Source organism: Geospiza fortis, unplaced genomic scaffold (assembly GCF_000277835.1).
Source record: "Geospiza fortis unplaced genomic scaffold, GeoFor_1.0 scaffold14, whole genome shotgun sequence".
NCBI classification, from domain to species: Eukaryota; Metazoa; Chordata; class Aves; order Passeriformes; family Thraupidae; genus Geospiza; species Geospiza fortis.
Genome location: NW_005054512.1, coordinates 318062 through 344222, shown reverse-complemented (window position 1 = coordinate 344222; position 26161 = coordinate 318062). Strand labels below are relative to the sequence as shown.

At 51.4% G+C, this 26161-nt stretch overlaps 1 protein-coding gene and 1 long non-coding RNA gene across 2 annotated transcripts; one reads left to right on the top strand and one right to left on the bottom strand.

Annotated features, from left to right (window-relative positions):
• The first annotated feature begins 11082 nt into the window (after nucleotides 1–11082).
• Nucleotides 11083–24803, top strand: UHRF1BP1 (UHRF1 binding protein 1). The gene is made up of 20 exons (XM_031063556.1): nucleotides 11083–11241; nucleotides 12006–12044; nucleotides 12505–12596; nucleotides 12775–12964; nucleotides 13124–13264; nucleotides 13802–13972; nucleotides 14499–14676; nucleotides 14995–15081; nucleotides 15214–15378; nucleotides 15832–15974; nucleotides 16716–16857; nucleotides 17320–17513; nucleotides 17736–19261; nucleotides 19482–19678; nucleotides 20158–20309; nucleotides 20394–20541; nucleotides 21352–21623; nucleotides 21950–22058; nucleotides 22437–22552; nucleotides 22962–24803. The coding sequence occupies exons 3-20, from the start codon at nucleotides 12529–12531 to the stop codon at nucleotides 23085–23087; spliced, it is 4125 nt and encodes a 1374-aa protein (XP_030919416.1). The 5' UTR covers nucleotides 11083–11241; nucleotides 12006–12044; nucleotides 12505–12528; the 3' UTR covers nucleotides 23088–24803.
• Nucleotides 24804–24998: 195 nt separating this feature from the next.
• On the bottom strand, nucleotides 24999–26045 carry LOC102039726. Its single transcript, XR_001335678.2, has 2 exons — nucleotides 25927–26045; nucleotides 24999–25400 (listed from the first exon to the last, which is right to left on the bottom strand). It is a non-coding gene; the product is annotated as an uncharacterized LOC102039726 (long non-coding RNA).
• Nucleotides 26046–26161: the final 116 nt, after the last annotated feature.

Here is a 26161-nt window from a genome sequence, read left to right as displayed (position 1 = left end):
GGCGCGGGTGCGGGGCGGCCGGGCCGGGGGGGCTGAGCGCCCGTTCGGGCCGTGGAGCTGCCGGGCCGGAGGGGCTGTCCGAGGGTCAGGGGCTGTCCGAGGGCCGTGGGCACTGTGGTGTCGGGGGGCAGTGGGCCCAGCCTGCCCGGCGTGGCCCTCCGGGGGTCGGAGCCCTCCCACCCGTTGTCGGTGCCGGCCCTGGGCCGCGGGCGGCGGCAGTGGAAGTTCGGGAGGCGAGAGGGGAACACGAGCTCTAGCGGGGTGTTGCCGTTGTATTCCGTCATTTTCAGTGAAGTTCATCCGAGGGGCGTTGGGGAAAAGCCGGTGCTCCCGGCGTGAGGCTCTGCCGGGAAATGCAGCTGCGGCCGCGGCTGCTCGGGGCGGGCCCCCGGCACATAGCTGTGCCTCAGTTTCCCTTCACGGCGAGAAAAAAAGCTGCCTGTGTTATCTCATGCCTGTGTTATCTTATGCGGGCACGATCCCGCATCGCTGCGGGGTCAGGGCAGCGTGACCAGAAAGGTGCCGTGCCTGTGAGGGTGCAGGCGAGGCCACAGCACTGCACAGCGCTTGTCCTCTCTGCTTTCTGAGCAGGTCCTTTCCATCCCTGCTGCTGGACACGCTCAGGTGCACAGTGAGGGGTCTGTAGTGACCTGTGTGGGGTCAGGGCTGGTGTGATCCATGAATCCCAGCCCTCTGAGGTGGATCCTGGGGGTGTCTGGAGCCCCAGACCATCCCCACACACCCCGAGCGGGCAGGGCAGGGTCTGTCTTGGAGTCCCCAGTTCTCCATGCTCAGGCTCTCTCAGCACTGTCCCGAAGGAGGAGTGATGGAGCTGCTCTGGGGGCTGCTTCAATGGATTTCTGACATCCCAAGTTTCTGAGCTTTCTGTCTCATTCACCTCACATAGGTGTGTTGTGGTCAGCACAGATTCAGCCTCTTGTTAAGGAGGCATTGAAGTATTTTGTAGCATGGAGAGGTGGGTGAGAGCAGTTTTTGATAGAAGGTAAAACAGAGCTGGGTGCTGTTCCTGTAGGTGTTGTTCTTATGGACAGTCTCCTTCTTTACATAAATACAGTTTTGCTGGTGCTTTTGCTTAATTTTGTGTATCGGTCTCTCCTTACCACTGCTACAGCATATTCTTACCCAAAGAGCCCCTTTTTCCCTCTGATTTGGCCAGTTCTTAGTGTTCACCTGTGTATCCTTTGGGGGGTTCCAAGGAGAACAAGGAGTCCCAAAATTCAGCATCTCTGCCTGTTTTCCTCCTAGCTGGACTTTCTTGTTTGGCTGATTGATCTGATTCTGCCCCTCACTTGAACAAGGATTGTGGATCTTTGCAGAAATGAAATTTGAACCCAATTTAATGGTGTGTAAAAAAGATTAATTCTTTTTGTTTCAGTTTTGTTTCATCCAAATACCTCATCTTCACCCTCCCTTTGGGTTTTCTTTCAGCCACACTCGTTTGCCTGGAAGAATTTTGCTACTGAATCATTAATCTGCCTTTATATTCTGCTCACATTTGCATGTGAAATAATTCCTTGTTCTTTTTGTTGTGTCTCCGCTCGGAGTCCTTTCTGCACAGGGATGTGTTTTTTGTCCCTCTTCCGTGTGGAAATTTGCAAGAAAGCGGCAGGGAGAGGCAGCTGGATCAGGGAAATGTGAGTGAGGTGTTTCACCTGACTGTTCCTGTGATCCCCCATCACATGAGTGGCCGTGATGGTCTCAGCAGGGTTTGGTACAGCCGGGCTTTGCCCAGTTTTGAAGGTATTTGAGAAGGCTCAGCCTTGTGTTGTGCTTCAGCAGCTTCGATTCCTAGAGCAGGAGAACCTAAAAACTTGCAGAGCTTTCGCCATCTGTGCCTTTCACTCCTTTGTCCTATATTTAGCTTGGAAAAGCAAACAGATGAGGTGGTTTCAGTTCTTGCTGCTTCCAGGCGGGCACAGGGCTGCAGTGCTGGGGAGTGTGTGGAGCCCAGCATCAGGGGCTCCCCCAGAGCTGCCTGGGCATTGGCTGATGGCTCTGATCATGGTTGTGCTCCCCAGCCTGTAATTATCCATGGAAGCACATCTAATGCTTTGAAATAAAATCAGTGAGCTGCCTTTACCTCTTCCCGGCCTTATTTGAAAGGAGCTTCTTCTCCTTGTCTTTTTTTTTGTTCCAAGCAGTGTTGGCGTAGCCGCAGCAGATCCGCGTTCTCAGGGTGTGACAAAGGCCCTGTTTATCCACAAGCCCAACTGCCTCAACTTCATGTGCCACTTTGGGATTTGGGTTCTCAGCACTGCAGCGGGAATCCTTGCCAAAATGGCTTTTATTTAATTTCCTTGGAGAGGTTTATCCCCTGCTGCCTAGAACAGCTGCTTTGTGACGTTTTCTTTTGGGACACGTGTTGAAGCTTGTGAGCTTGTGGAGTAACAGGCACAGCAGACATGGCTTCCAGAGGAAATGCAACGTGCAGTCCTGCTGGGAAGAAATAAAAGCTGGTGTCAGCAGAGGAGCAGCTGGACTGGGGTTTGGGGGCAGATCTGAACACAGGGCAGACCATAAATGCGTCTTACTGTGACAGAAACCCCAGAGAACTGCAGCTGAGGAGTAACTTTGGGAACCTCTGAGAGCGGGGTGAAAAGGGAGCAGAGGAGAAATGAGAGAGGAGTTAACAACAGCAGAGGTTGCTGAGAGGAACCAGAGAGGTTACAGTTACCAGAGAGGAAAACCTGTCTGGGAAACGAGACCTGTTTGCAGAGGAGAGTGCCGAACATGTATCACCGCTGCAGGCAGATGTGTAACAGGTGCAGCACAGAAATGAGTGGATAGCAGAGTGTGGATTTGGCAAACTGTCCTCAGCACAGGATGGAGCCACCTTTTCAGGTAAGTGAGATATAGGATTTAGAAACAAAATTAAAATACTGTTAGGGAGCGTCATGTGCAGGGTGCAACACTGAGGTGCTTATCAGGGCAGGTCAGGTACTCAGCCAGGAGAAGCAGCATCGTGTAGCTCCTCATAGATGGTGCTGCACCTCAGTGGAGGAGGAATGGAGGAGAGCCTCTCCACTCCAGGGATTAGGCCTTGCATCCCTTTTTCCAGGTGAGGTTGCCTTGACTCCTGCCCTCTCTCATTTGCAGCTGATGGGTAAGTGAAGGCCAGGGAGGCTCATGGCGTGGCTGTAGTTTGTTCTAGACCTGAACATGTGGGTGTAGCAGCATGTGCTGAGCTGGGAGCACGTGGGCTCCTGGGGGCTGTTGTTTCCTAGCTTGGATGTGAGCATCTCAGAATCCCTTCCTGGCCCTGGAGATGCCTTTGGCATTATCCCTTCCATGCAGTTGTGCTGCTTCTGTGCCACCACAAGGAGCTGAGATCTGGCTCCCAGACCCAGCACTGCTCTGTGTATGAGCCTTGCCTGTTCTGCACCTGGCCTCTGGGGCTCCTTGCTCAGGGCTGTGACTCCTCCCTGTCCATCCCCACCATCAGAGACCTGCACTCAGGCTGAGGCAGGGCAGAGAAAGGCCTTTGCAGCCGTGGTCATCCTGCTAGGGGGTGAGAGACTCCCCGGGGTCAGGATGGCAGAAATTGGATGTGCTGTCTCAGGGGCAACCATCCTTCCCCTCAGAAAAGGTGGGCAGATGAGATAAAGCAGTTCTTCCACCAAGAAGATGGGATTTGTTCTGTGCCATTCAGGAATCATTGGAATGGGCTCTGTGGCTTGCACCAGGCAAGTCAGGCCATGTCACCAGCTCTGCCTTTGCCCAGCATGGGAGTGTGGGGAACTCCCTGAGTCTAAAGAATGCTTTCCCTCCTCAGCTTAGATTTCTTGCCCAAGTGCTGCAGTCTGGGTGCTGCTATAAGGGAACAGACCCTGAATTCCTGCTCTGTTTGCTCTCCCTTGCCCTGAAGTGTTTTGCAGCATCGCTGCGTGCTGGAGCACTGCGCTGCAGCTGTGCCCTTGCTGCAGTCACAGGATGGCACACGCAGCTCCTGAGGGCTGTGGGACACCCTCAGAGCCAGGAAATCTACCACCAATAAGAGAGATTTGCTTCCTACCAACCCTCCAGGCTTCTCCCAGTTTCCTGACCTTGATTATAAAGTACCTGGAAGCAATTTAGTGAGCGTGGTGGGTAAGGAAGAAAGCAAGGAAACTGCATCTGGGAATGGCCTGGGGAAGCTGCAGAATCTCAAGTGATTTAGGCAGCAAAACCTCTGACCAGCTTTGCAATTCTGGCTTTAGCTGCTTGAATATCCTCCTTTGGTGATCAGGGAAATTTCTGTGATGATCTCTAAGATGATCATTTGCCTAAAATAGCTGTTGCAGCAATGGGAAGTACATGAAACCACAGAGCTGCCAGCTGTTAAAGGCTGATAGAAACTGTTATTTTTCCATCTGCACATGTCCTGCTCCGGCAGTTCAGCACAGTGCTCTTTGTCCAGGTGATGGTTCCTTGGGTGCCCCAGTGCCCAGGGTGGATCCAGAGCATGAAGCAGTTTGTGGCAGGACTTTATGAGGCAGTTTGTGAGGAAGGAGCTCTGCCAGGTCCCAGCAGCTGCTGCTGGTGCAGCACCAAACCCCTGGTGATGAGCTTGTCTCTGAGTTCTTACATGCTGTGCCCAGCCAAGCATGTAAGGCTGGATGTAAACCCTCTACTCAGTGTTTGAATTTGGAAATACCTTATTTTCCTGGTACATTTTGATGGCTTCTTTTACTCTTAAAAATTTTAATGTAGCAGAATTATTGATGGCAAGGCAGAACCCCAAGCTATTATGGGTAAAGAAACACAGATTTGCCTCTTCTTTGTTCAAGACAGGCTGGGAAAAAGGGAGTGGGCACAGACAGGACGTGGCATTTTCCCTTCACAGAGTCTGAAGTGTTCCCTTGCAAAGTCATGGTGGCTGTGCTGCACTTCGCTGGGAGAACCAAGGGATCAGTTTTATGGAGCTGCTGGGTGCAAAGTGTTTCCAGTCACTTCTCCTTGGCTCCAGACACATGTGTGCTGTTTCTGGAATGCTAAATAGACTCTTATTGCAGCAGGGGTGAATTACACTTGAGTAAAACGTGGCCAGAGCTCCTTCGCTGCAGCTCTGGGCTTGCAGAGCCCTGCACGACCCTGTGCAACCTCTCCAGAGTCCTTCAGCCTCACTGATGGAAAGGGGCTCTTCTTTCTTATTTCTCCTGGGCTCCCTGAGCCCTTACCTCCCCTGCAGCTGCTCAGTTGAGTCAGAATTAGGTAAAAACCTGTTTGTTTCTGCACACTGGAGACTAAAATGATTGCAGGATGAAGAAGTGGAACTTTGGAGTAGTGCTTGTGTTTATTTGGTTTCTTTCTAGTTTTCTTTCATCTGTTATTTGCTTGAGGATTAGGTTTGGGAAATTCCCTGGCAAGTGCTGAGGGTTTGCATTCCAGGTTTGTTGAGAGCACGGGGCAGCTGGCATTTAAACTTTACTGAGTGTCCAGGCAAGGAGCTGGAAATAGCAAAGGGAAGGTGGAGTTCAGCCCCTGGCAGAGGCCCTTCTCTCAGCCCTGGTTTGTTTTCCAGGGCTCCCAGTACCCAGTGAGGTGCTGACAGATGTGAAGCAAGGTGTCTCAGCCTTCAGAATGCTCTAGAGAATAATAGAGAAGTTCAGAATACTCTAGAGAAACATTTGTTGAGACAAGAAAGCGTCCTTGGTGCCAAGGGAGGCTGCAGCCTTGGGGAGGAGCGAGCTGGAATTGTGCTCTGTGTCATGGTTCTGTCTGATCTCCTTGGAAATGCTGATTTTTCTCCTGCGAGTTTAACTCTGAGTTGAATTCTTGAGCCTTCCCTTAGCCTTGTTCTGTTGCAGGAGGTAACGCAGAGCCAAGACAACTGCTGACTTATCAGGATGTTTTGTGTTCGGCTTCGGGTGGCTGAGAGGCCCAGCCTTTCATTCAGTGCAGCTGAAGCCTGGAAAAACAGAAAGCTGATAATGGAAAGCCACCAGCAGTGGTGTGTGTGTACAGGGACACCAGATGTGCCTAAATCCACCCTGATAAGGAGTGTGGGATGGGCTGGCACCTCCTTATGTGGAAACTGTTTGTCCTGTAACCCAAGCAAGGTGAATTTCTCAGGCCCATTGTCCGCTTGGGAAGGAGTTCCTACCTCCCAGGATATCTGCGGTACACAGAGCTGTGCACAGGTGATGAGATGATTATAAATGTGCTGCTTTCTGTCTTCTTAACAATTGGGCAGTTTGGTGTTGATGGGATTCCCTTAAACTCTAAAAGGCTTTGTGCTAAGAGGGTGTGATACCAACTCCATCTCATGCTGCAGTAATTAGTCCCATCCTCTGCTAATTCAGCGAGTTTCTCTTCCTCCTGTGCAAGTCTGCAGAGCAGCTCTGTGCCCGCTCTCAGACAGGGTGGTCCCTGCTAACACCAAAAATTCGAGGAGGTAAAATGGCTTTTCTTCCTGAAAAAGCTTTTAGTTCTTCCTGTGCGTCTTTGAGGCAGCTATTTTTTTCCCTTTTTACAGAAGTTTTGATCACTTGCCCAGTTTTATTTCCTCCAGAATTATTTTTAAGTTCATCCTCAGTCATGTGTGCTGCACTTAAAGCTTCTGCTGCTGCCTTCCTTGAGAGCAGCCCTGATTTGGAAAGTCACCTTTCCTTTTTAGCAGTTGTGAACCTTTTGTTCTAGTGAACATGTTACATGGCTTCTGAGATAAGAGGTTTTAATTTGAGGTGAAATGTCACATCACAGAGATTTCTGGATTGTGGAAGATATTCCCAAGGAAGATGGAAATCCCACTAAATGCCCTGTCCAAAATCAGACCAGGCAGCACTTGAAAGGACTTTAGGGAAGGAGCAAATCTGTGTTGGTTAGAATACAGTTGTTGGTTTTTTTTTCCCAGTGTCCAATTCCTGTCATAATTGATTAAATTACATATTTGTATTCCAAATCCAAGCAGAAAATCCTCATCTCTTCCCTTGCAAAACCCCCAGTGGTTCCTGGGCTGGTTTCCCACTGAGCTGATCAGTTCCTCCTTTCTGCCTTACCTGTGTTTGGAGGGACTTTCCAGCTGCTCCCTGCAGCTGTGCTGGTGTCACAAGCCATGCACTTCATTCTGCCAAGAGATTTTGCTTGTCATTAAGCAAAATCAAGGTCACTGATGTACAGCTAATTAGTTCTCCCACAAAATAGCCAGAGTGACAAAGGTATTAATAGAAATGCTGGTGTGGAGCTGGGGGTGGTGGCTGTGCACAACAGCCAGTGATGGCTGCAGACTGCAGGGAGGAGGCAGAAACTGAGTATTTGAGAAGAAGGTTCCTGATCCATGTGGCAAGCAGGGTAATGAGACAGGGATCTGAGGAGGAATTTTATGATTTCAGATGTATTCTGACATTATCTGTCCATGCATTTGCTCAGCTGGAGACAGTGTGGCGAGACAGCTACAAATGTGGACATAAATTTATTTATGATTCTAGCCTGGCTTTGGGCCAGTGGTCAGATTTACCCAAATTCCTCTTGCAATCAGTGAGTTTGTGGCCTCTGGATATGCAGGCTGAGGAACTGGGCAGTTGTTTTCAATAGTGACATCATGTTTTGATATATAGTCAAGCTGATGATTGAGCAAATAGATTTTCAGGCTTGACTTTTGTCAGAGTAATCCCAGCAGGCTCAAAAGGAGTGCTGCCCTGTGAGTTTACTGGCTCAGCTCTGCTTGACTTCTGATGGAGCTGAAAAAAAAAAAAAAAGTGCAAATATCCTCTGGTGTCAGTTTTCCCAATAGGCACCGTTTTCACCATTTTCATTCAGGTTTCCCTCAGCCAGCAGCCCCTGCTGCCAAGGCTGTTGCTGTGGGTGAGTGTGAATGGAGAGAGCCTGCCAGCAAACATCTGACACGTTCTGCTCTCGCTGTTTTTCCTCCCCTGGCACTGACCAAAGCAGCAGAGACTGGCACCTGTGAGCTTTGTGTTCTCAGGAGCTCTCACCTGAGGCCTCCTGTGTGACATGTGGGTGGGGAAGTGGCTCAGGTGTGGAGATTATTCCAGTGGAAGGTCTGGGATTCCTGTGCAGGGCAGCAGCTGAAAGCAGGGGTTGACAATGGGCAGCATACCCTGAGAAGTTTGGGCCCTAGTTTAAAAGAAATAATGTTTCCATTTTTCCATTTGAGGTTTATTTTTTTCCCAGAACCTCCAGCTTCTGTTGTCTCATCAGGGGTGGGGTCTGTAAGCTCTGCTTTGGGGGTGGAATGGCACATTTTGGTGCGTGGAATGCCTCATGAAAGGTTCTTTAATGGAGCCTGGTAGCACTGAGGTGGGTTTGGTACCTGCCCAGCAGGATCTCTGCAGCCTTTCCCTGGAGATGGTGATAAAGAGTTGCTTGGTTTGGCTGGATCAAGTTTCATACCTCACTCTAGACTGGGTCCTGTTTCACAGCTTTGGTTCTACAGTGTGCTGGTATTTTTGATACACCTACACACTAAAGAAAAGTGATGCCCTGGTTCAGACATGTGCTTGTGTTGCCTATAATCAAAAGAAAAAAACAACCCTTGTATTAGAATAGTAAAGTAAAAAGCTGACCTTTATTTGGAAGCTTCCAGGTGTCCTGCTGGTGATGGGAACACCCAGAACTGAATTTCTACATTTTATAATGTTGATTAATTAGGGTATCTAACAGGTACATCCTACAGGAGATTCAGTTGCCCCAGTAACCTCCCCCTGGGTCAGCCCCTTGGAGTTGGTCCAAGGGGTTCTCTACCCCACTTGTTATTATTCCGTATTGTAGGTCCCCTCATTGGAATAAGACTAAACAATGTTTCAGGAATGTGTTTTGAAGGTCAGCTTATTGCTCTAAAATCTAGGGGAAAAGGGTAGGAAAACTACTGGAGCTGCAGCCATGCATTAGCAATCTACAAAGCTACAAATGTATGAAAAATATATAAAAAGCTTAAGCATCATTCCCCCCCTTTAGAGACTTGGCAGTATAGAATTATAGGCAACACTTGTACTTTTCCTCTGCATTACCAGCTGAAAGCAGCTTCTCCTCTGAGCACTCTTATCCTGGGATGAGGCTCCAGCCCAGGGATGATCCTTCAGTGCAGGTGTGAGAAAGCTCAGCCAGTGGGAGCTGATCGCTGCCCACAGCAGCTTTTGAGCTTAAGTGTTGGGTATTACCTACCTGTCCGTGTTTGGTTTGAGCTTAAGTGCTGGGTATTACCTACCTGTGCATGTTGTGTTTGGTTTATTCTTAGCGTCCAATCCCAGGCAGACACGGTGACATCAGCTTTCAGCAGAGCTGCTTCTCTGACACAACACAAGGGTGCTCTTGGCTTGCCTCTGCAGGTGTTTGCTCTCATTTTCAGCCGTGTCTGGGTTTGGGGGTGCTCACAGCAGGACTCCAGGCCCAAATCATGTAGATTCTCAGTGCTCCCTGCCAGTGGAGCAGCTGTTGGAACGCACTCTGCAATTTTCAGTTTCTTGCTGCTGATGCTGAGAAGCCAGGTTAACCTCAGCCACCTCCCTGGGCGTGTTCAGACAAGAAGCCTTTGGTTAGAGGGAGTGATGAGTTTGAAGGTGGTGTAAACTTGGTGTGAGCTGTCAGCGTGTCTCTGTGGCTCAGGGCAGGGAGGGGACAGCCTGTTGCCTATAATTCTATATTGCCAAGTCTCTAAATGGGGGGAAATGATGCTTTTTATATATTTTTCATACATTTGTAGCTTTGTAGATTGCTAATGCATGGCTGTAGCTCCAGGAGTTTTCCTACTCTTTTCTCCTAGATTTTAGAGGAGTTGTCTGCAGTGGGGCAGCAGTGGGCAAACTCACAGCTGTGTGCTGCCCTGGTTGACACCAACATCTCAACACATCTGTCAGACTTTCTCTTCCAACAAAATGTTTGGAAAAGCCCTTTTGCCCCTAGAACCCTGGGCTGATGGCTCAGCTGCTGCTCCAGTGCCTCAGCCAGGTTTGTGCTACCCTCTGAGCTCCTGCAGCAGCTGCAGTTTGGCTCTCCTTCCTCCTGTGCTCCTGGAGCTGTGGCTGCTGCAGAAGCCCCTGGTGCCCCTCCCAGAGCCGTGCCCACACTGTGGGTGCAGGGGCAGAGCCTGCTCCTGCTTAGGCTGACAATGGGGGCTTTCTTTCCATCCTGCCTCCTGGACCACTGTGCAGAATGAGAATTAGCACTGGCGTGGAGGAATGTGTGAAATAAGCCCTGGGTTCAGTGGTGGGAAAGTTGTCTGGCAGGAACTCCTCAAGTGACGTTGGAATGCAGCCCCCTGCTCCTGTGGAGGCAGCTCTTGCACTGGAGAGAGTTTGATGGAGACAGGAGGGGTTTTGCTGCCACAGAGGGGTTCTCTGACATGGAGAAGTGTTGCTGACACTTGTACAGCCTCTGTGATCTGCTGCCCTCTGAACTGGCTCCTCTGGTCCCTGAGGGGCCACGCTGGTTTTGATGAAGGCAGAGCTTTCACACCAGGATCCTCTGCTCCTGAGCAGTCCTGCTGCAAGTGTTTCATCCATGTCACTGGAATTGTGGGCACATGAGGGATGTGAAGGGCTGCACACAGGGGAGGTGAACACTGGCAGCCCTGGGGAGGAGGAATTTCAAGCAGAGAAAACAGAGGAGGGAGCTGGGGCAGTCTCTGGGAGCAGAGGTGCTGTTTGGCCAGGGAGCAGGCTGGGCTGCAGTGGTGCTGTTAAAAAGAGACAGCCACAAAAGTCAATCATTAATGATCTTTTGCTTTCCTGGGTGAAAAGAATATAGAGAATTAAACTTTCCACCGCTGACACGGCAGTTATGGGGGCAATAAAACTGCTGAGCTGTTGGAGTCTGGCTTTGGTTTTCTTTGGTTTTGTCCTAGGGCAGTTTTGCTGGTTTCCAGGATCCAGAGCTTTAGAAGGAAATTTTCAGTTTCTCTAACCTGAATTTAGTTTGAAACAAAAAAAATCCTCCAAATGTCAAAGTGTAGAAATGGTTTTTTTTCTGGAGCTACCAACTTGCCTTGGGTTTAAAAATGTCAGAAAGGGTTGAACAAAACAGCAAACAAACTCTGGTATTAAAATAGCTCTGAAATGCTCCTGCAGCCTCAGCAGCCTTGCTGGGGGCTGTTTGTGAGTTTTCTCTTTCTTCCTTTGTAGGTTTACCAAGAATCTCTCTCCAGACAAAATCAACCTGAGCACGCTGAAAGGTCAGGGGCAGCTGACCAACCTGGAGCTGGATGAGGAGGTGCTGCAGAATGTTCTGGAGCTGCCCACCTGGCTCGCCATCACCCGAGTCTACTGCAACAAGGCCTCCATCAGGGTGAGCAGAGACAACTTTGAATGGATGAAGTTATCAATTTACAGGGAGAATCACTGAGATTGTGCATGGACTTGCACTTTGCACACTGAACCCTTACAAATTCTTCCTCCTGGTGCTTTTTAGAGCAAAAAACAAATGTGGTTTTTAGTTGTTATAAGCTGTCAGGTTGTTTGATTGCACGTGGTACTAAGCACTGTTGCATTACATGAACTCAAAAGTTTTAAGGACATCAAAGAGACTTTCTATAAAAGAAATATGATTCTGCTCTGCCAAGTGACAGTAAAAATGAGCTTGTCTTACTCATCTGATGTGCTCTGTTTTTAGAGTCAGATCTGCTCAGTTTAGTAACAAACATTTGTTCTCCCTCCTACAAGAACTGCAGAGTGAACGTTGCTGTATGAAAATAAAATGGAGCTTTTTGGTTTGTGCACAGTCTTCAAAAGACTTGTGTGACTTCCAGTAACAGCAGCAGTTAGTTGTAAACTCTTAAAGGCCAGGAATGTTCCCCACAGCAGAATTTGACCTGCAGAATATCTATTACTCCTGATGATATATGAGATCCAAAAGCTCAGCTGGGTTTGTAGATCTGGTGTCTGGAATGTCTTTTCCCTTGTCTGTGTCTCTGTTTGACCTGGATACAATGAGACATTGCAGACATTTCTCAGAGAAATGGGGCTCAAAGTTTGGGCTGAGAAGGTTTTCTGCAATTTCTGAAATTTTCCAATGTGAAGATCACTCTGATAACCTCAACTTTATCATTTCAGATCCAGTGGACAAAGCTGAAAACACACCCAATCTGCCTGGTAATGTTGCCTCTCTTGTCTTCCTTCCTTCCTTTCTCCCTTCTTCTTTTCTTCCTTTTCTTCTTCACTCTTTTTAATCTCTTCTACTTGAGAAAAATTCTGGAGATGGTAATCCATCAATGCTCAAATTTTCTTGGGACCTGAATCCTCCAGGCCCTTAGCACATAGGGCCATAAGTACCCTCCCATGAGTCCCTCATTTCACTGCAGGATGGAGCCAGATGAGCTCTCAGGGAAGTCCAGGGCTACCTTGTGCCTGTTTTTTTGTTGGTTGTTTTCCCACTCCTGGGGTTTCAGGTTAACCACAGACACTGATGGTGCGAGAGTTTTGACACATGAGACTCTTGGAGCATTGAGACTCCAGAGTTGGTTCTCCCTGCCCTGGAATCTCACCCCAGGGCTGGTGGGCTGGGCTTGAGGCTTGGTGTGGTGTTCATGGCTCCCTCTTTGTGTCTCTGCAGTACCTGGACAAGGTGGAGGTGGAGATGAGGACGTGTGAGGAGCCTCGGCCGCCCAATGGACAGTCCCCCATCGCTCTTGCTGCTGGACAGAGGTCAGACCCTGAGCCCTGCAGCTCCTGCTGGGGTGTGGGGGCTGCTGTTCTGCTTGATTCACCACTGGCCTCCCTGCTCTAGGGTTTAAGTGCCTTTGGTGTTGCTTATAAACCTCTCTGTGTGAGCCTTACCTCTGCCAGGCCTCTCATCGTGACATGGGGGATCTTCTCTTTGCAGTGAATATGGCTTTGCTGAGAAGGTTGTGGAGGGGATGTTTATTGTTGTCAATTCCATCACCATCAAGATTCACTCCAAGGCCTTTCATGCTTCTTTTGAGCTGTGGCAGCTCCAGGGCTACAGTGTCAACCCCAACTGGCAGCAGAGCGACCTGCGCCTCACCCGCATCACGGACCCGCAGAGGGGAGAGGTGAGCCCTTGGCTTTGTACTGGCATCACAGAACAAAAGTGTGATAAATGATCTTTCCTTGTTTCATTTCGTGTCTTTGGAGTGTTTTGGGGGTTTTTTGACTTCTTGAGGTTGTGAAAATCTCAGGATTTTCCTGTTTTTCTCCTCCCTCCTGGGCAGGTTCTGACGTTCAAGGAGCTCACCTGGCAGACCCTGCGGATAGAGGCAGATGCCACGGAAAATGGTGATCAGGATCCTATCACCACTCCTCTGAGACTCATCACCAACCAGGGCAGGATCCAGATCTCTCTCAAGAGAAGGGTGAGAGTTTTCTCCATGCTTTGCAGGATGTGGTCTCACTGCCTGGTGCAGAGATGATGCATATTTCCTCCCACAGTCCTCGACAGCCCTTCTCTCCCTTCAGAAATGTTGAGCCCTAACTGATGTATCTCTCCATGTTTTCTGTCAGAGACAGCTGTGTTCTTAGCAAATGTCAAAGCAGTTTCTTTCCCAGGGGAGGATCTTGTGGATGGAGTGAGTTTTTCAATCTGTTTGAACATCCTAAGGAGACCTGTCATCTCCTTACTGGGAGCTGAAAGCTTGGCAGCCTGATTTTTAGCTGTCAGTGGAAATGTGATGATTTAAAAAAAAATGAATTAAGCAGTGAGCAATTTGTCTCTTAAAGAGGAGGTGGCTTTGACTGCTATCCATCTGAGAGGAGGTGCTGTGGATATGCACCAGATACCATCTCTCAGAGGAGTTTCACAGCAGCCTCCCCTCTTTCTGCCTCTGTGTTTTGGGAAGACTCTATCTGTGGAGTCAATTTGTGAAGTCCCTAACTCCTTCCTTTTGTTTCAGACCAAAGATTGCAACGTGGTGGCCTCCAAGCTGATGTTTCTGCTGGATGACCTGCTCTGGGTGCTGACAGACTCTCAGCTGAAAGCAATGATGAAATATGCTGAGTCTCTGAGTGAAGCCATGGAGAAATCTGCTCAGCAGAGGAAAAGCCTGGCACCAGAGTCTGTACAGGTGAGTGAGTTTGGATGCTGGTCTGCCAGGGAAAAGTGCAGTTTATGTTTGTGTGGCATCTGGCCCATATTCACAGCATTTGCCTTGATGGGAACTGTGGTCAGTGTCATGTGGACTGTGGGCTGCTGTGAGGCAGTGAGGTGACTAGATGAGGGGGATTCATTGCCAATAAAATACATTTTCCAAGTCAAGGATGAGGGAAGAGGAATATTTCTGCTGGAGTTGGAAGCTCCAGGGAAGTAGGGATGCACACATAGTGTAGTGAGGTTACACAGGAGGGATGGGGAATACTTGGACCTTCTTGCCCAGGAATCCTAAAACATCTTCCAAGAGAAGTGCAAGCAGCTGGCAGAGCCACAGACAAAGGTGAGAACACAGGAGAGGATCCAGATCCTGGGAGCCCCAGTTCAATCCTATAAACTGATGCCTTAGGGGCTGGAAGATTTGCATGAGTTGATTAATTGCATTGTAACCTCTGTGTTCTCCCTCTCTCTGAGGTCTCACTGAGCTTGTCCCTCTCCCACAGATTACCCCCCCTGCTCCCAGTGCCCAGCAGTCCTGGGCTCAGCCCTTTGGAGCCAGCCCCAACGCCAGCAGCATCGGGCAGTACTTTGACAAGCACGACATGAAGGAATCCTCCTATCACCTGCTCATCTCCCGCCTGGACCTGCACATCTGTGATGACAGCCACGCCCGGGAGGCAGGTCAGGAGGGAGGAAAACATCCAGAGGGAAAAACAACAGCCAAGGCAGTGATTTTCTGGCTGGAAGAGGGTTGGGGTTTTGCAGTTTGGGATTTTGAGTTTCCAGGCCTGGTTCTTACCATATAAACCATTGATTCAGGTGTTCTTCTCCTGGCCTAGGACAAGATTTTGGTGCAGGTTGCTAAAGATGGTACCCTGATCCTGGCTGTGGTGTCAGTTAATCAGTGGGGGCAGTCAGAGCAATGTGCTTCTGAATTCTCCTGGATCAGGGCTCAGATTGCAGAGCTGACCATGGTTTCCTCTGCTCTGTTCCTCACAGGTGCTCAGAAGCATGGGATGCTGGGTGGTGCCATCCAGCTGACCTTCAGGAGGATGGCTTTTGATTATTATCCTTTCCACAGGGCAGGTAGGGTGCCTGTGGCCTCACAACCTGAGGAGGGGGGGTAAAAAAGAAGTTTAAAGAACTGTTCTATGATTGCAGGCTGGACTAGAAGAAAGAAACTGCATTTTTAAAGCTGGGATGTTTGCTTTTCTATAGGAGATGCCTGCAAGCATTGGGTGAGGTACAGTGAAGCAATGGAGACTCGGGGACAGTGGGCAAAGAAGTTGGTCAGTGAATTTCAAAGCAAGATGGAGAAGTTTTATGAAGAAACAGACCCTGTGTTTGCCAGGACTCCACTTTCTCCTTTCAAAAGGAAACCAGGTAAAGATATTTGATAAAACCAGTGAAGCAGGAGGTGGTACCAACTTTGCTTCATCCAGCAAAATCTTTATTTGCCTGTTCCCAGCTGAGCAGTCTGATTTGTTGGTGCAGGAATCAATAGCACTCTAAAAATCATAAATATAATGGCAAAGGAAAGTGGTTGGGAGAGCACTGCAGCAAGGATGGACAGGCTGCAGTGGATTATTGTTGAGTTTCTCCATGAGATACAAGGATGAAATTACATACTTAAGACCTGGCTTAGGAGTGTGTTCTCTTGCCACAGGACAGACTCACCTTTCACAGTGTTCTTCCTTCAAAAGTCCTCAGTGTTTCTCCCGCCCAGCTGTGTTCATCCCTTTCTAATTCTGGGGCTGTTAGTTCTGCTCAGTAAGCACAGAGGTGTTGGTGCTGATGGTGCAAAGAAGGTGGCTAACACCCTGTCTGTCCCCACAGAGCCTCCCCAGAGCCCCCAGAGGAGCCCCCCAGAGAAGGGCCGGGCTCCCCCCACGAGCCTCCCGCGGCTGCGGCACCCGCCCTGGCACCGGCTGCGCTCCAGCTGCGTGCTGCTCAGGGTGGATGACCTGGATGTGCACCAGGTAGGGACCTCAGCACTGCCTGCACATGGCAATGGCACTTCCAGAAAGGAAATTATATGATTCAATACATTATTCAAGGTGTGGTTGAAAGGATCGTGCAAATCCTACGACATCCGAAATGCTGCCCGGAGAACATAAGTGCTGTTATGATGTTGTGTGTAAAACTTTAAACCCAAGAGTGAACTGCTGATAGTTTTCATGTTCAGAGGGAACTGCTTAACCACAGGTTTCTGCCCTCTGTTCCTACACCAAGCATCAGGCAGGCCCAGTGTAAAACATTTCATGCCTTTGAGAAGTCAGTGAGGATGCGGATTTTTGACAAAGGAGGAGTAAGTCTGACCTCAGGCTTTCTGCCCTGGGTCAGGCCCTGCATCCATGTGCCCTGTGTCCATCCAAGAGCTGGTTTTGCTCTTTGCAGCACCAGGTACTATGATGGGCTTGCCAAGGTGCTGCTGATCTTGCAGACAGCTGTAACAGATTTCTGTTCTGTTTGCTCATGTCACCTAATTCTGCTTGTCACAGCTCTTACTAGCAGTGACAGGAGACACAAAGAGCTAAATTCCCTCAAAGGAGAGGAGTTGGCAATATCAGCAGGTAGAAGAAAATTATGTTTTTGCTTGAAAGCAGTGTATGTTTGATGTGTAAATGAGGCAGATTGAATACAGGCAACTGTGGGGTCACTGGGGCACTTGGGTTTGCCAAGTCTGAGTTCAGCACCACTGCATTTCCTTCTGTTTTCAGGTCTCTACAGCTGGGCAGCAAAGTAAGAAACCATCCACCTTGCTTTCCTGTAGTAGAAAAATCTTCAAACTCCCTGACCAGGTCTCTGCAATCCATATTGAATTCACAGAATATTACTTCCCAGACAATCAGAACTTTCCAGGTAATAAATCAAGGTTAGCACCTTCTTTCACAAGTTTCTTAAAGAGTCATCAATGATCTAGATGTGTTAACCCTGTTAGATATTCTCTGTCCATTGTTGTTTAGTTTTCTGATGTTTGCCATCCTAATTTCTTTTTTTTTTTGTCTGTGGGAGGGTGGGATGGAGTTTGTGCACCATGTGGAAGCAGAGCTGTGCTTGCAGGAAGGAATTGCAGCAGCTGCTGTTTGCTCAGTTCCTGGGGTTCAGCCTCACTGAGAGCCCTGCAGCAGGGCCATGGGGTGCTCTGGGTGCTGTCCCAGTGGGTCACCTCATTCCTCTGAGTGCACCACAGCTGCTCCCCTTCCAAGATGTGTCTCCCAGGGCTGGTGAAACCCCTGCATTGGTGCTGCCAGTGCAGGTTCTGCTCTGAGCTGCAGAGCACCAAGGGGCCTTTCCTGCTATCATTAATCTGTTTCCCTCTAGTTCCATGCCCAAACCTGTACATGCAGCTGAACGGCCTGATGCTCACCCTGGACACACCAAGTGTGCTCTGGATAAACCTCTTCTGCCTGGATCTGTGTCGCAGCCTGGAGCAGTTCAAAGCCATCTACAAGCTGGAGGACTCAGGCAAGCGGGATGAGCACGTGGATGTCCGGCTGGATGGCTTCAGGCTGAAGGTACCATTCTTTTCCTTCCTTTCCCAGCCTTCAGTATTCTCTCTGTGAAAAAAACATGAGACCAGGACATAGCTGGAGTCCATAACGAGGAGACAAACCTGCTGCCTTCCTCTGACTTTGCTCTGTCTGCCTCTTGTGTTGGTTTTGTTTGGTCTGTGCTGCTGGAGTTCTCATCCAGAATAAACCTCTGCTATTCCTTTCTCACCTTCCTTCCCCCTGCAGCTCAGCATCCCCGTGGATAAGAAAGTCACAGACCACCGGGACCGGCCACGGGCCCTGTGTGTTTGCATGTCAGAGGTGACAGCCACCAACACCCGCCACGCTCCCTCCTGCAGCTGCCAGGACCTGCAGAGCCTCTTCAGGAAATTCGCGGGCTCCGAGTTCTTCCACTCCAGCTACGCCGCGTTCCCCCGGGAGCAGGGCAGCTTCAGCCTCCTGCACACCCTGTTCCTGCGCCACGCCTACCACGTGGAGGACAGGCCACACAAGCACCACAAGCTGCCTCACAAAACCTCTGCCTCTGAGGATCTGTGGTCCGTGAATTTCAGTGAGCTCTCCCTGGGGTTTGAGGGGGCTGAAAGCTCCAAGGGCAGAGCCCTTAGCTTTGTTGACCCTTTTCCCCTTTCCATATGGGCCTGCCTGCCCAAGAGGTGGGGGCAAGCTCAGATGTCTAAACGACAGGAGCTGGCCACCTCCGAGGTGAAAATCAAGCCTTCTGCCAGCTTTAGCAACCACTCCAAGAACGAGAACCTCTCCAGAGAACATGGTGTTTGTCAAAGATCAAAGACTGACCAGGATCTGAGGAATATCTATAAGGCTCCAGACACGATGGATGTCTTGGGAGAATCTGACTGTGAAGTTGATGATGGAGTAGACAGTGATGAGCTGGAAGCCTCTGCTGATATCCACGTGCTCATGTCCTCCTCTGTCCATGTCAAAGTTCGGCTCAACCACTACCAGTACTTGGTGCTGCTCAGGATGAAGGAAGTTCTGCAAGCACTACAGGAGCAGCTGGCCCAAGACACCCAGGAAATGACTGGGTCTCCTTTAGATCCCATGTCTGCTTGTGTGGGAGTTATGTTCCCCAGTGCTGAGGTGGCCCTGCTCATGGCCCCTGCCCCGGGGTCTGTCGTGGAGCCCAGATCCCTGGACTCGGACACAACCAGCCTGATCGAGTCCGAGCTCTCACCCTCAGACAGCAAGGAGGGGCTGGCAGCTGAAGAGAAAGAGCTGAAATCAGAGAGCAGTTCGGAGAAGGGCTTGGGCAGCACCTCAGAGCTCCCAGAGGACAGTGGGATCCAGGACACTGGTGCCAGTGTCCCGCAGGAGAGGCTCCCGAGGTCCGCGAGCGACGGAGCCCTGAGCGCAGCTCCCCGCGGTAAGGGCGCAGAGGAGAAAGCCTTGATAGAGGAAGCACACGAAGCTGTGGAAGCCCTGGTTGCAGAAAGACCAGCAGAGACCAGCAGGCACCCTCAGAGCCCCCCTGCTCTCCCTTCCAGCCCAGCCTCGGACACGCAGCCCTCGGGCAGAGTTGCCCTCAATGGCCAGGCCGAGCTCGTCCCACTGCGGAGCATCGAGGTGGAGCTCTCCAGTGCACTGCACATCACCAAGGACGCCACGAAGGAAGCTCTGCACGCCACCATGGACCTCACCAAGGAGGCCATGTCCCTCACCAAGGACGCCCTGAGCCTGAGCAGGGACAAGATGACCTCCACCATGCAGAGGATGCTGTCCCTGCCCCCGGCCAGGTGAGCAGGCCAGGCTGCTGAGCTGCAGGAGGGGACACAGAGCTCCTCCCTTTCTGTCCTTTGTATCTGGGTTGGAGATGGGTTAAGTGTTCACCTCTGGGGCTGTTCTGAGGGTACTCAAGTGTGACTTGCAAGTGGTCAGAGACCAGCCCAACACTCAGATAATCTGCAGGCTCAGCTGCCTGCCTTTATCACTGGTTTCTGTTGGGTTTTTCTGTAGGGATTCTGTGCCCAAAGCAGAGGAGGGAGCGCTGACCCCGGGCGGGGCAGGCAGCGGCCGGATGCGTTTCTTCTCCATGAAGAGAACCTCATCCCAGCATTCCTTTGACACCACATCCGTGGATGGGAGTGGCCCTGAGGACGGGCTGTCTGTGGACAGTGATGGCAGTGATGGCTTCGTGATGCTCACAGACTCTGGTAACGCCCTTGGCTTTTCTGTGCCCACCCTCATCTCACAGGGGTGATGCTTTGTGCCACAGGCAGCTCATCCATGCTGTGTTCCTCTGGAATCACTTTTGCTGCTCCTTGTTTTTGAAGGTCTTAAAGAGTTGCCTCACAGTGGTTCTTTCTGCTTTTGTAGGTGCCTTTTCTTTGTGATGAGGAGGGTAAATCAGTGTGGGGTGACCCTGCACATCCCAGTGGTGTCCTGAGGGCTGCAGGGGCTGTGATGTGCTGGTGGTGGGTGGCACAGAGCATTTAGGAAGGGCTGGTTGGATACTGGGCACTCTGAACATCTTTCACTTCAACCTTGTGTGGCTTAAGCTCATCTGAGAAGCTGGAGAGAGATGGATCTCCAGAGGATGGTACCTCCAGAGAGGCCAGAGATTCAGGCAGATGCTGATATCAGGACTTCCAGAAAAAGAAATGGAATTGAGTTGTTGTTACTTCCATTTCAGAACCCAGCCTGGACCCCCTTTCTTCGGGGCAGCTTCCCCAGGCCCACAATGACACGGGCAGCAGAAGCAGCCTGGTGGCAGAGGACGAGGGTGGAGTGTCCCCTGAGGTGAACAGCTCCACGTCCCAGAGTGAAGACCCCAGTCTGCAGCTGGTCAGTGCCTGGCACTGGGATTCTGTCCCTGAGGGGCTCTGGAGGTGTTTGCTGTAACCAATGAGCTCCTGGTGGCTGTTTCAGGTGTCTGTCCTCGTGTTGAAGATGAGTGATGTGAACTGTGCAATAGAAGTCCAAGGAGATGATTTGTCTGTGGCTTTACAAGTGATGAAGGTGGTTCCAGAGCAGCTGAACAACGTTGGCATGTGGCAGTTCCTGCGTGGCTACGTGGGTAAGATGCTGCTCTGGGATTCAGCTGCAGAACTGGCTTTTATACCAGCCTCCCCCAGGGAATATTCCATTTACCGGGGCCTCAGTGTTTGGGGTGGTTAGGATTGAACACAACTCATCTGTGAGGGTTCAGATCTGGAATTTGAAAGATGTTTCCCAAGTGCCTACACAGGCTCTGTGGTGCCTAGTAATCATCAATTAGGATTTTTTAAATTGCTGAGGATGCATGAAATGAATTAAAAGAGTGAATAAAGCTGTCTAGGGAAACCATGAAGTTATTCCTGCTCTGAGAAAAATGCTTTCATTCTAAAGTACTTCCCCTAAATTTGAACTTAAAAAAAACCAAGCCAAACCTTAAAACAATCAACTATACCCCCAATACCCAAAAAATGTAACCCAAACAAAACCAAAAGCAGCTCCAGTACCAAAGCTGAAGTGGAAGTGTGAGCAATTCCCAGGCTGGTCAGCTCTGGAGAGTGAACCAGGGCACTGGCTCAGCTGTGGAGGCAGAGTTGGGGCACTCTGGAGAGTGAGTGGGGCACTGGGCCAGGTCCTGCACATGCAAAACAGGGCCCAGTTTTAAAGTGTGCTGAGAGAGGGATGTGCCTGGGACCTTAAATGGTCCAGCTCAGTGCCAGTTCAGTGATGTGGCCTCTCAGTCCTTCAAAACTGGGATTTCTCTGCTGTGAGGGGTGATGTCAGACCGAGGTCACTCGGCTGCTTTTGGGCAGAGCCGGGCTTTGCACGGTGCCCTTTCTGAGCTGATATCTGATCACAGGCCCCGTTGTGCAGCGAGATCTCTCTGCCCCAGCTCTAGGAGACCCAGGAGAGGGGAAGGCTGTGAGCCCTGAGCCCAGGCAGCCCCAGCCCGAGGTGTCCCTGCGCCTGCAGTCGGGGCCGCGCGCGGCCGCTCTCTCGCCCCTGGCTGAGCGCAACGGCTTCCTGCAGCTGCTGCTGCACAGCCCGGCCACCGAGCTCTGCACCTCCTGCCTCGCCAGCCTGGGACCCTTCCTGGAGGATGAAATCATCCCTGAGGTCATCCCCATGGAGATAGAGGTGGTGGATGCCAAAATCACGTTGAAGGTGAGAGATTCCCCCCAGGGCAGGGCTCACTTGAGGGATTGCACTTGGGAAGGGCTGTGGGAATGCTGGGGGCCTCTGTAGAGCTTCTCTTCTCCTGAGACTGTTTGGTTTTGCTTCTAAAAGCAAAACCAAACCTAGGGATGAATAAGGAACACGAGGGGAGTTTGTACCTGTGCACCCTGTACATGAAGCCAGGCCTTTCCCTGGGGTGGACTCACCCAGTGCTGCTGGTCAGGAACGCTGCTCCTGAGGAGGCTGCAGGAAAGGGAAATCCTTCCAAGAGCTGTCACAGCTCCTCATCCCTTCTCTGCTTCATGTTCCTCCAGGATGACACCCCCCCAGTGTACCCCACCTCCCCTGGCCCTGTCCCCATCACCTTGGCAATGGATCACATCGTGGTGAGGCGCAGGGATGACGGTGTCTTCTATCTCACAGGTGAGTTACCTCTGGTTTTGTTGTCCCTCTGCACCCCCAGGCTGTGCTGGAGGAGACTGGGATGTGCTGGTTGCTGCTGGGAAGGATGGGCTCTGAGGTGGGAGCAGTCCCTGTGTGTGTTTCCTGCTATGGGAGCAGTCCCTGCCTCTGTTCCCTGCTCTCAGAATTCTTTGTCTGGTGTTTCCTTCAGCACACACAGACAGGATCCATTATTACCTTTTAGTTTCTCCATTTTAAAAGGGGAAAGACAATTTTATTTCCCCTGTGTAACAAGAGGGGGAAGAAAAAAGGAAAGAAATTAATTAAAGTTATTTTTTTTTGTTCTGAGAGCCCTGTTGTGTGAATGTCCACACCTGAGTGGGTTCTGTTGCTTTCCAGCTCCCCAGGGGAAGGACTCAGTGAAACAGGAAAAAGCTGTGTCAGTCCCTGAGGAGCAGAAGGCCCCATCAGAGTCTGTCTCACCAGCCCCAGCAGCAGGAGCACGTGGGCTGCAGGTGAGTCACTGCTGCCTGGACAACAGAGAGCTGGAAATTCTCTTTTGCCTTGGTGTGTTTGCAGTGCTGGGCAGGTGTGGTGAGCTGCAGGAAGGGAGTGCCCCGAGGAGCAGCCTGTGCCTCCTCCCATGAGTGTTTTGAGGAGTGAGGGCACGTTGCCCAGCATGAACTCACTTGTTCCCTTTCAGAATCTGCTTGGGGGTTGTTTTCTGATTGGCTCCATCTTCCCCACTGTGTCCAGTTGCTTGTTGGAAAAACAGGAATTGAGATGTTCCCAAAAAGAGAATTTCTGTCAGTGGTTGTGTCTCACTGTGTAATTGATCCCAAGAGCTCCTGCTGTGGTTTTCCTTGGAGCAGCTCACTGTGCACCTTGAAGACTCCTGCCTTGTTCTCTGCTTGTCTCCTGCAGCTCAAGCAAGTGCCAGAGTTGCAGAGGGAGCTCCAGACCATGAAACTGGCCCTGGCAGAAGCCAACATGGACAAGGCTCGCCTTCTGCAGGAGATCAGGAAGTACAACCCCCTGTTCCAGCTCTGACACTGCCAGGGCCAGGGCACCAGCACCAGCAGGGCAGGTTTGGTCATTTCGCTGCCAAACGGGTCCAAGTCCAGGACTGAAACCAGCTGTGACTGCAGAGACTGGGCAGAGGGAGGGACAGAGGGGCCTGGCTGAGAGAAATGCAGGGAATGAGGAGGAGTTTGCTCTGCTCTGGCCTGGGAGTGCTGCACGGAGCCAGGGCATGGTCAGCCCACCAAGACCAGGTCAGATTTTGGGGGGACACCCCATGTCTCCTCATCTCTGGGTGGCTTTCAGCCTCCAGCTTTTGTGGTGACTTCTTGAGATGGTCCATGCTGGGGGTTCTGCTTCTTTCACCCTTTCTTGTTGTGTTCTTGGCCAGCTGTGCTCACCAGGGGCCAAGGCAGGAGCAGGGTGGTCACTTCAGCACCTGGGCAGTGACAGGACAGGGGTGGCAGAAGGGTCAGGGCTCTGCTGGGAGAGCAGGGCTGGGATCCCACTGTGCAGTGAGGGCACACAGCTCACTATTCCCACAAGAACAGGGTCAGGACAGTACAGAAATTCCTTCAGATTCCCTTTCCCACCAGTAATTCTTGTGTAGAGATGGATGCAGTGTATGAGACTTAGTCCAGTTCATTCCCACTTAATCCCACAATGTTTGGCTTTACTGGTGCAGGATTAATTCCTTACAAGGCACTGTTTAAACTTTTACTATCAAAGAATGGGGTGAGGGAGGTTGGTTCAGTCTCAGGTGATGACCTGGGTATTTTTGGGGATGCACCTTGTCCTCAGAGCGTTGTGTGCCTGAGTTCCCCAGTGAGGAGGAGGAGGAGCAGCCATGGGTCCTGAGGAAGGAGCTGTGGGGTTTTCAGCACTGGGTGGAATCTTTCAGCAGGGCTGAGGGGCTGGGATGGGACCCCAGAAGCACCTGCCAGCCCTGATCCCAAAAGGAAATCACTGGAACACGCCCATGTGGAGCAGCTCCCTGTGAGCACCACTGGGAACTGCCCACGAGCAGAATTTGGATTTTGTTCCACCAAACCTTTGTGCTGCTCCCTCTCCCTTTGGGAGCTCTGAGCACTGCCTGCCTGGGGTGGAATGCCACGGTGTTCCTGCTTTTTTCTTCATTAATTGCTTGAAAATGGGAGGTTTCTCTCTCTCTTCTGCTTTTTCAAATTTTCATGACGTTTTGTGTGAGATGGGAAGGGTATGCCAAGGGTTTGCCCAGCCTGCAGGGTCCCACAGCTCCTCCCATGTGTGCAGGCTGAGCACAGCTGGGGCCAGGGTGTTTACAGCAAATTCCTTGCTCCAGCTCCTTCAGTCAATGGGTTTTGTTGAAGAATTCAAGCATTTTTTTTGCTCTGAAGACCCAGTAAAAAGAACTGTAACCCAAAACCCACACACGTGGGAGGACAAAACCTCCTGGGTCCCCACAGATTGTAAATATCAAAGTTTACTTTGTGGAGCCTCTTATTTAAGGATTCTTCCTCTGTTCCAGTGAGAGCCCAGGGAATCCTGCCTGGCACAGGTGCCATGGGACAGCACGTGGCCTCAGCACCTCTCACAGGGTCAGGAGCAGCTCCAGGGCCCCTGGAAAGGGAGGGGGGGGAATGTGCAACTCTGAACTTGAATTTCAATTTGAATTTTAGGCAGTATTGCAACTTTGCTGCAGTTTGTTTCCACTGATGCATTTATTGGTTCTATGAACCAGGAGCAGAATTAAACTCATTAACCTCCTTCCAGGCTCTGATCTCTTTTCCTGATTTTCCCTCTCCTTCCATCCCAACACTGCTGGTTTTTGGGCAGCTCCTGGATTTGGAAGCAGAGCTGAACCCTGACTTCAGATGTTCCAGCTGCCAGCACAGCCCTGCCCTGGGCTGGGAGCAGCTCTGGGAGCACCTTGGGTCACACAAAGAGCACATCCCAGTCAGGTTATGAACACAAGAATAAGTTTAATGTACAAAAAAAGCCACACAGCTGGGCACAGGTGGCACAGCTGGGCCAGCAGGAAATGCTCTGCAGGCCCTGGATTTCCTCTCCCTGCTGTGCTGAGACCCCAAAGTCCAGGTTGAGGGTGCATCCAGCTGTGCCCAGCGTGGGCAGGGACAGCAGGAACATCCTTGAGGCCCCCAGGCCACCCCAGAGGGGCCCTGGGGAGGATTCCACGTGGGAAGGTCCTGCAGGAAGCTCCTCTCAGCCTCTCTCAGTGGAAAATGATCTTTTTGTACTTGGAGTTGGGGATCTGTCCCCGTGCCTTGAGCCTCCTGACGGCCTCCCTCATGTGCTTGGGCTGCAGGGGGGGCAGCTCCCCCCACTTCTCACACACATCCAGCACTGCACAGACAGACAGACAGACAGACAGAGCGCATGGCAGGGGCCAGCTGAGCTCTGCCCATCCCCTGCTGCAGCTTTGAAAGGAACAGGTAACGTTTGTGTTTGGGGTTTGCAGCTCAGAGGCAGGAATGGAGCTGCTCCTCTCCCTGCCAGCAGTCCCAGGGCAGCAGGCAGGACAGAAAGCTTCTGAACCCCTCAGGCAGTGCAGCTCTGGAGCCCTGGGGCTGGCTGGGCTGGGATCCCCCCCTGGCTCAGCTCCTGTCCCACAAGGGAAGCCTGGGGCAGGTTTGGTGCTCAGGGAGCCCCTCTGTCCCTGCAGTGCTGAGATCCTCACCCTGGGGCTGAGGCCCAGAGCTGCCAGCCCAGCTCCTCTGCTGAGCAGCACTGGGGGAGCAGAGGGGCTGTGGCAGCTTCAGCAGGCCCAGCTCTGAGCCAGAGCTGCTGCTGGAAGGGAGAACCACGGAGAACCTGCTCCTCATCCTGCTCCAAGCAGGGAACTCACCCCGGGCTCTCCCCTGTCACTCACCTTCCTCCACCACCTCCCCAACGAACACCTTGGAGATGCCCGACATGGCGATGACGACGTTCTGGGACACCGAGGTGCCGGTGATGGACTGGATGAGCTGGGACAGGGACAGGCGGGGACATCAGAGCCCCCCCCGCCCGCAGGGACCCCCCAGCCCCTCGGGGCCGCTGCAGCGCCAGCTCCGGGTGGGGGATTTGAGCTGGAGCCGCTCAGGATGGGCTCAGCTCCGGAGGGC

Excerpts from the sequence above, each read along its gene's own strand:
- UHRF1BP1 (XM_031063556.1), top strand. The coding sequence starts at position 12,529 with ATGAGGACGTGTGAGGAGCCTCGGCCGCCCAATGGACAGTCCCCCATC. Across the intron at positions 19,679-20,157 it reads CGTGATGCTCACAGACTCTG|AACCCAGCCTGGACCCCCTT; the intron begins GTAACGCCCTTG and ends CTTCCATTTCAG. Across the intron at positions 21,624-21,949 it reads ATGCCAAAATCACGTTGAAG|GATGACACCCCCCCAGTGTA; the intron begins GTGAGAGATTCC and ends ATGTTCCTCCAG.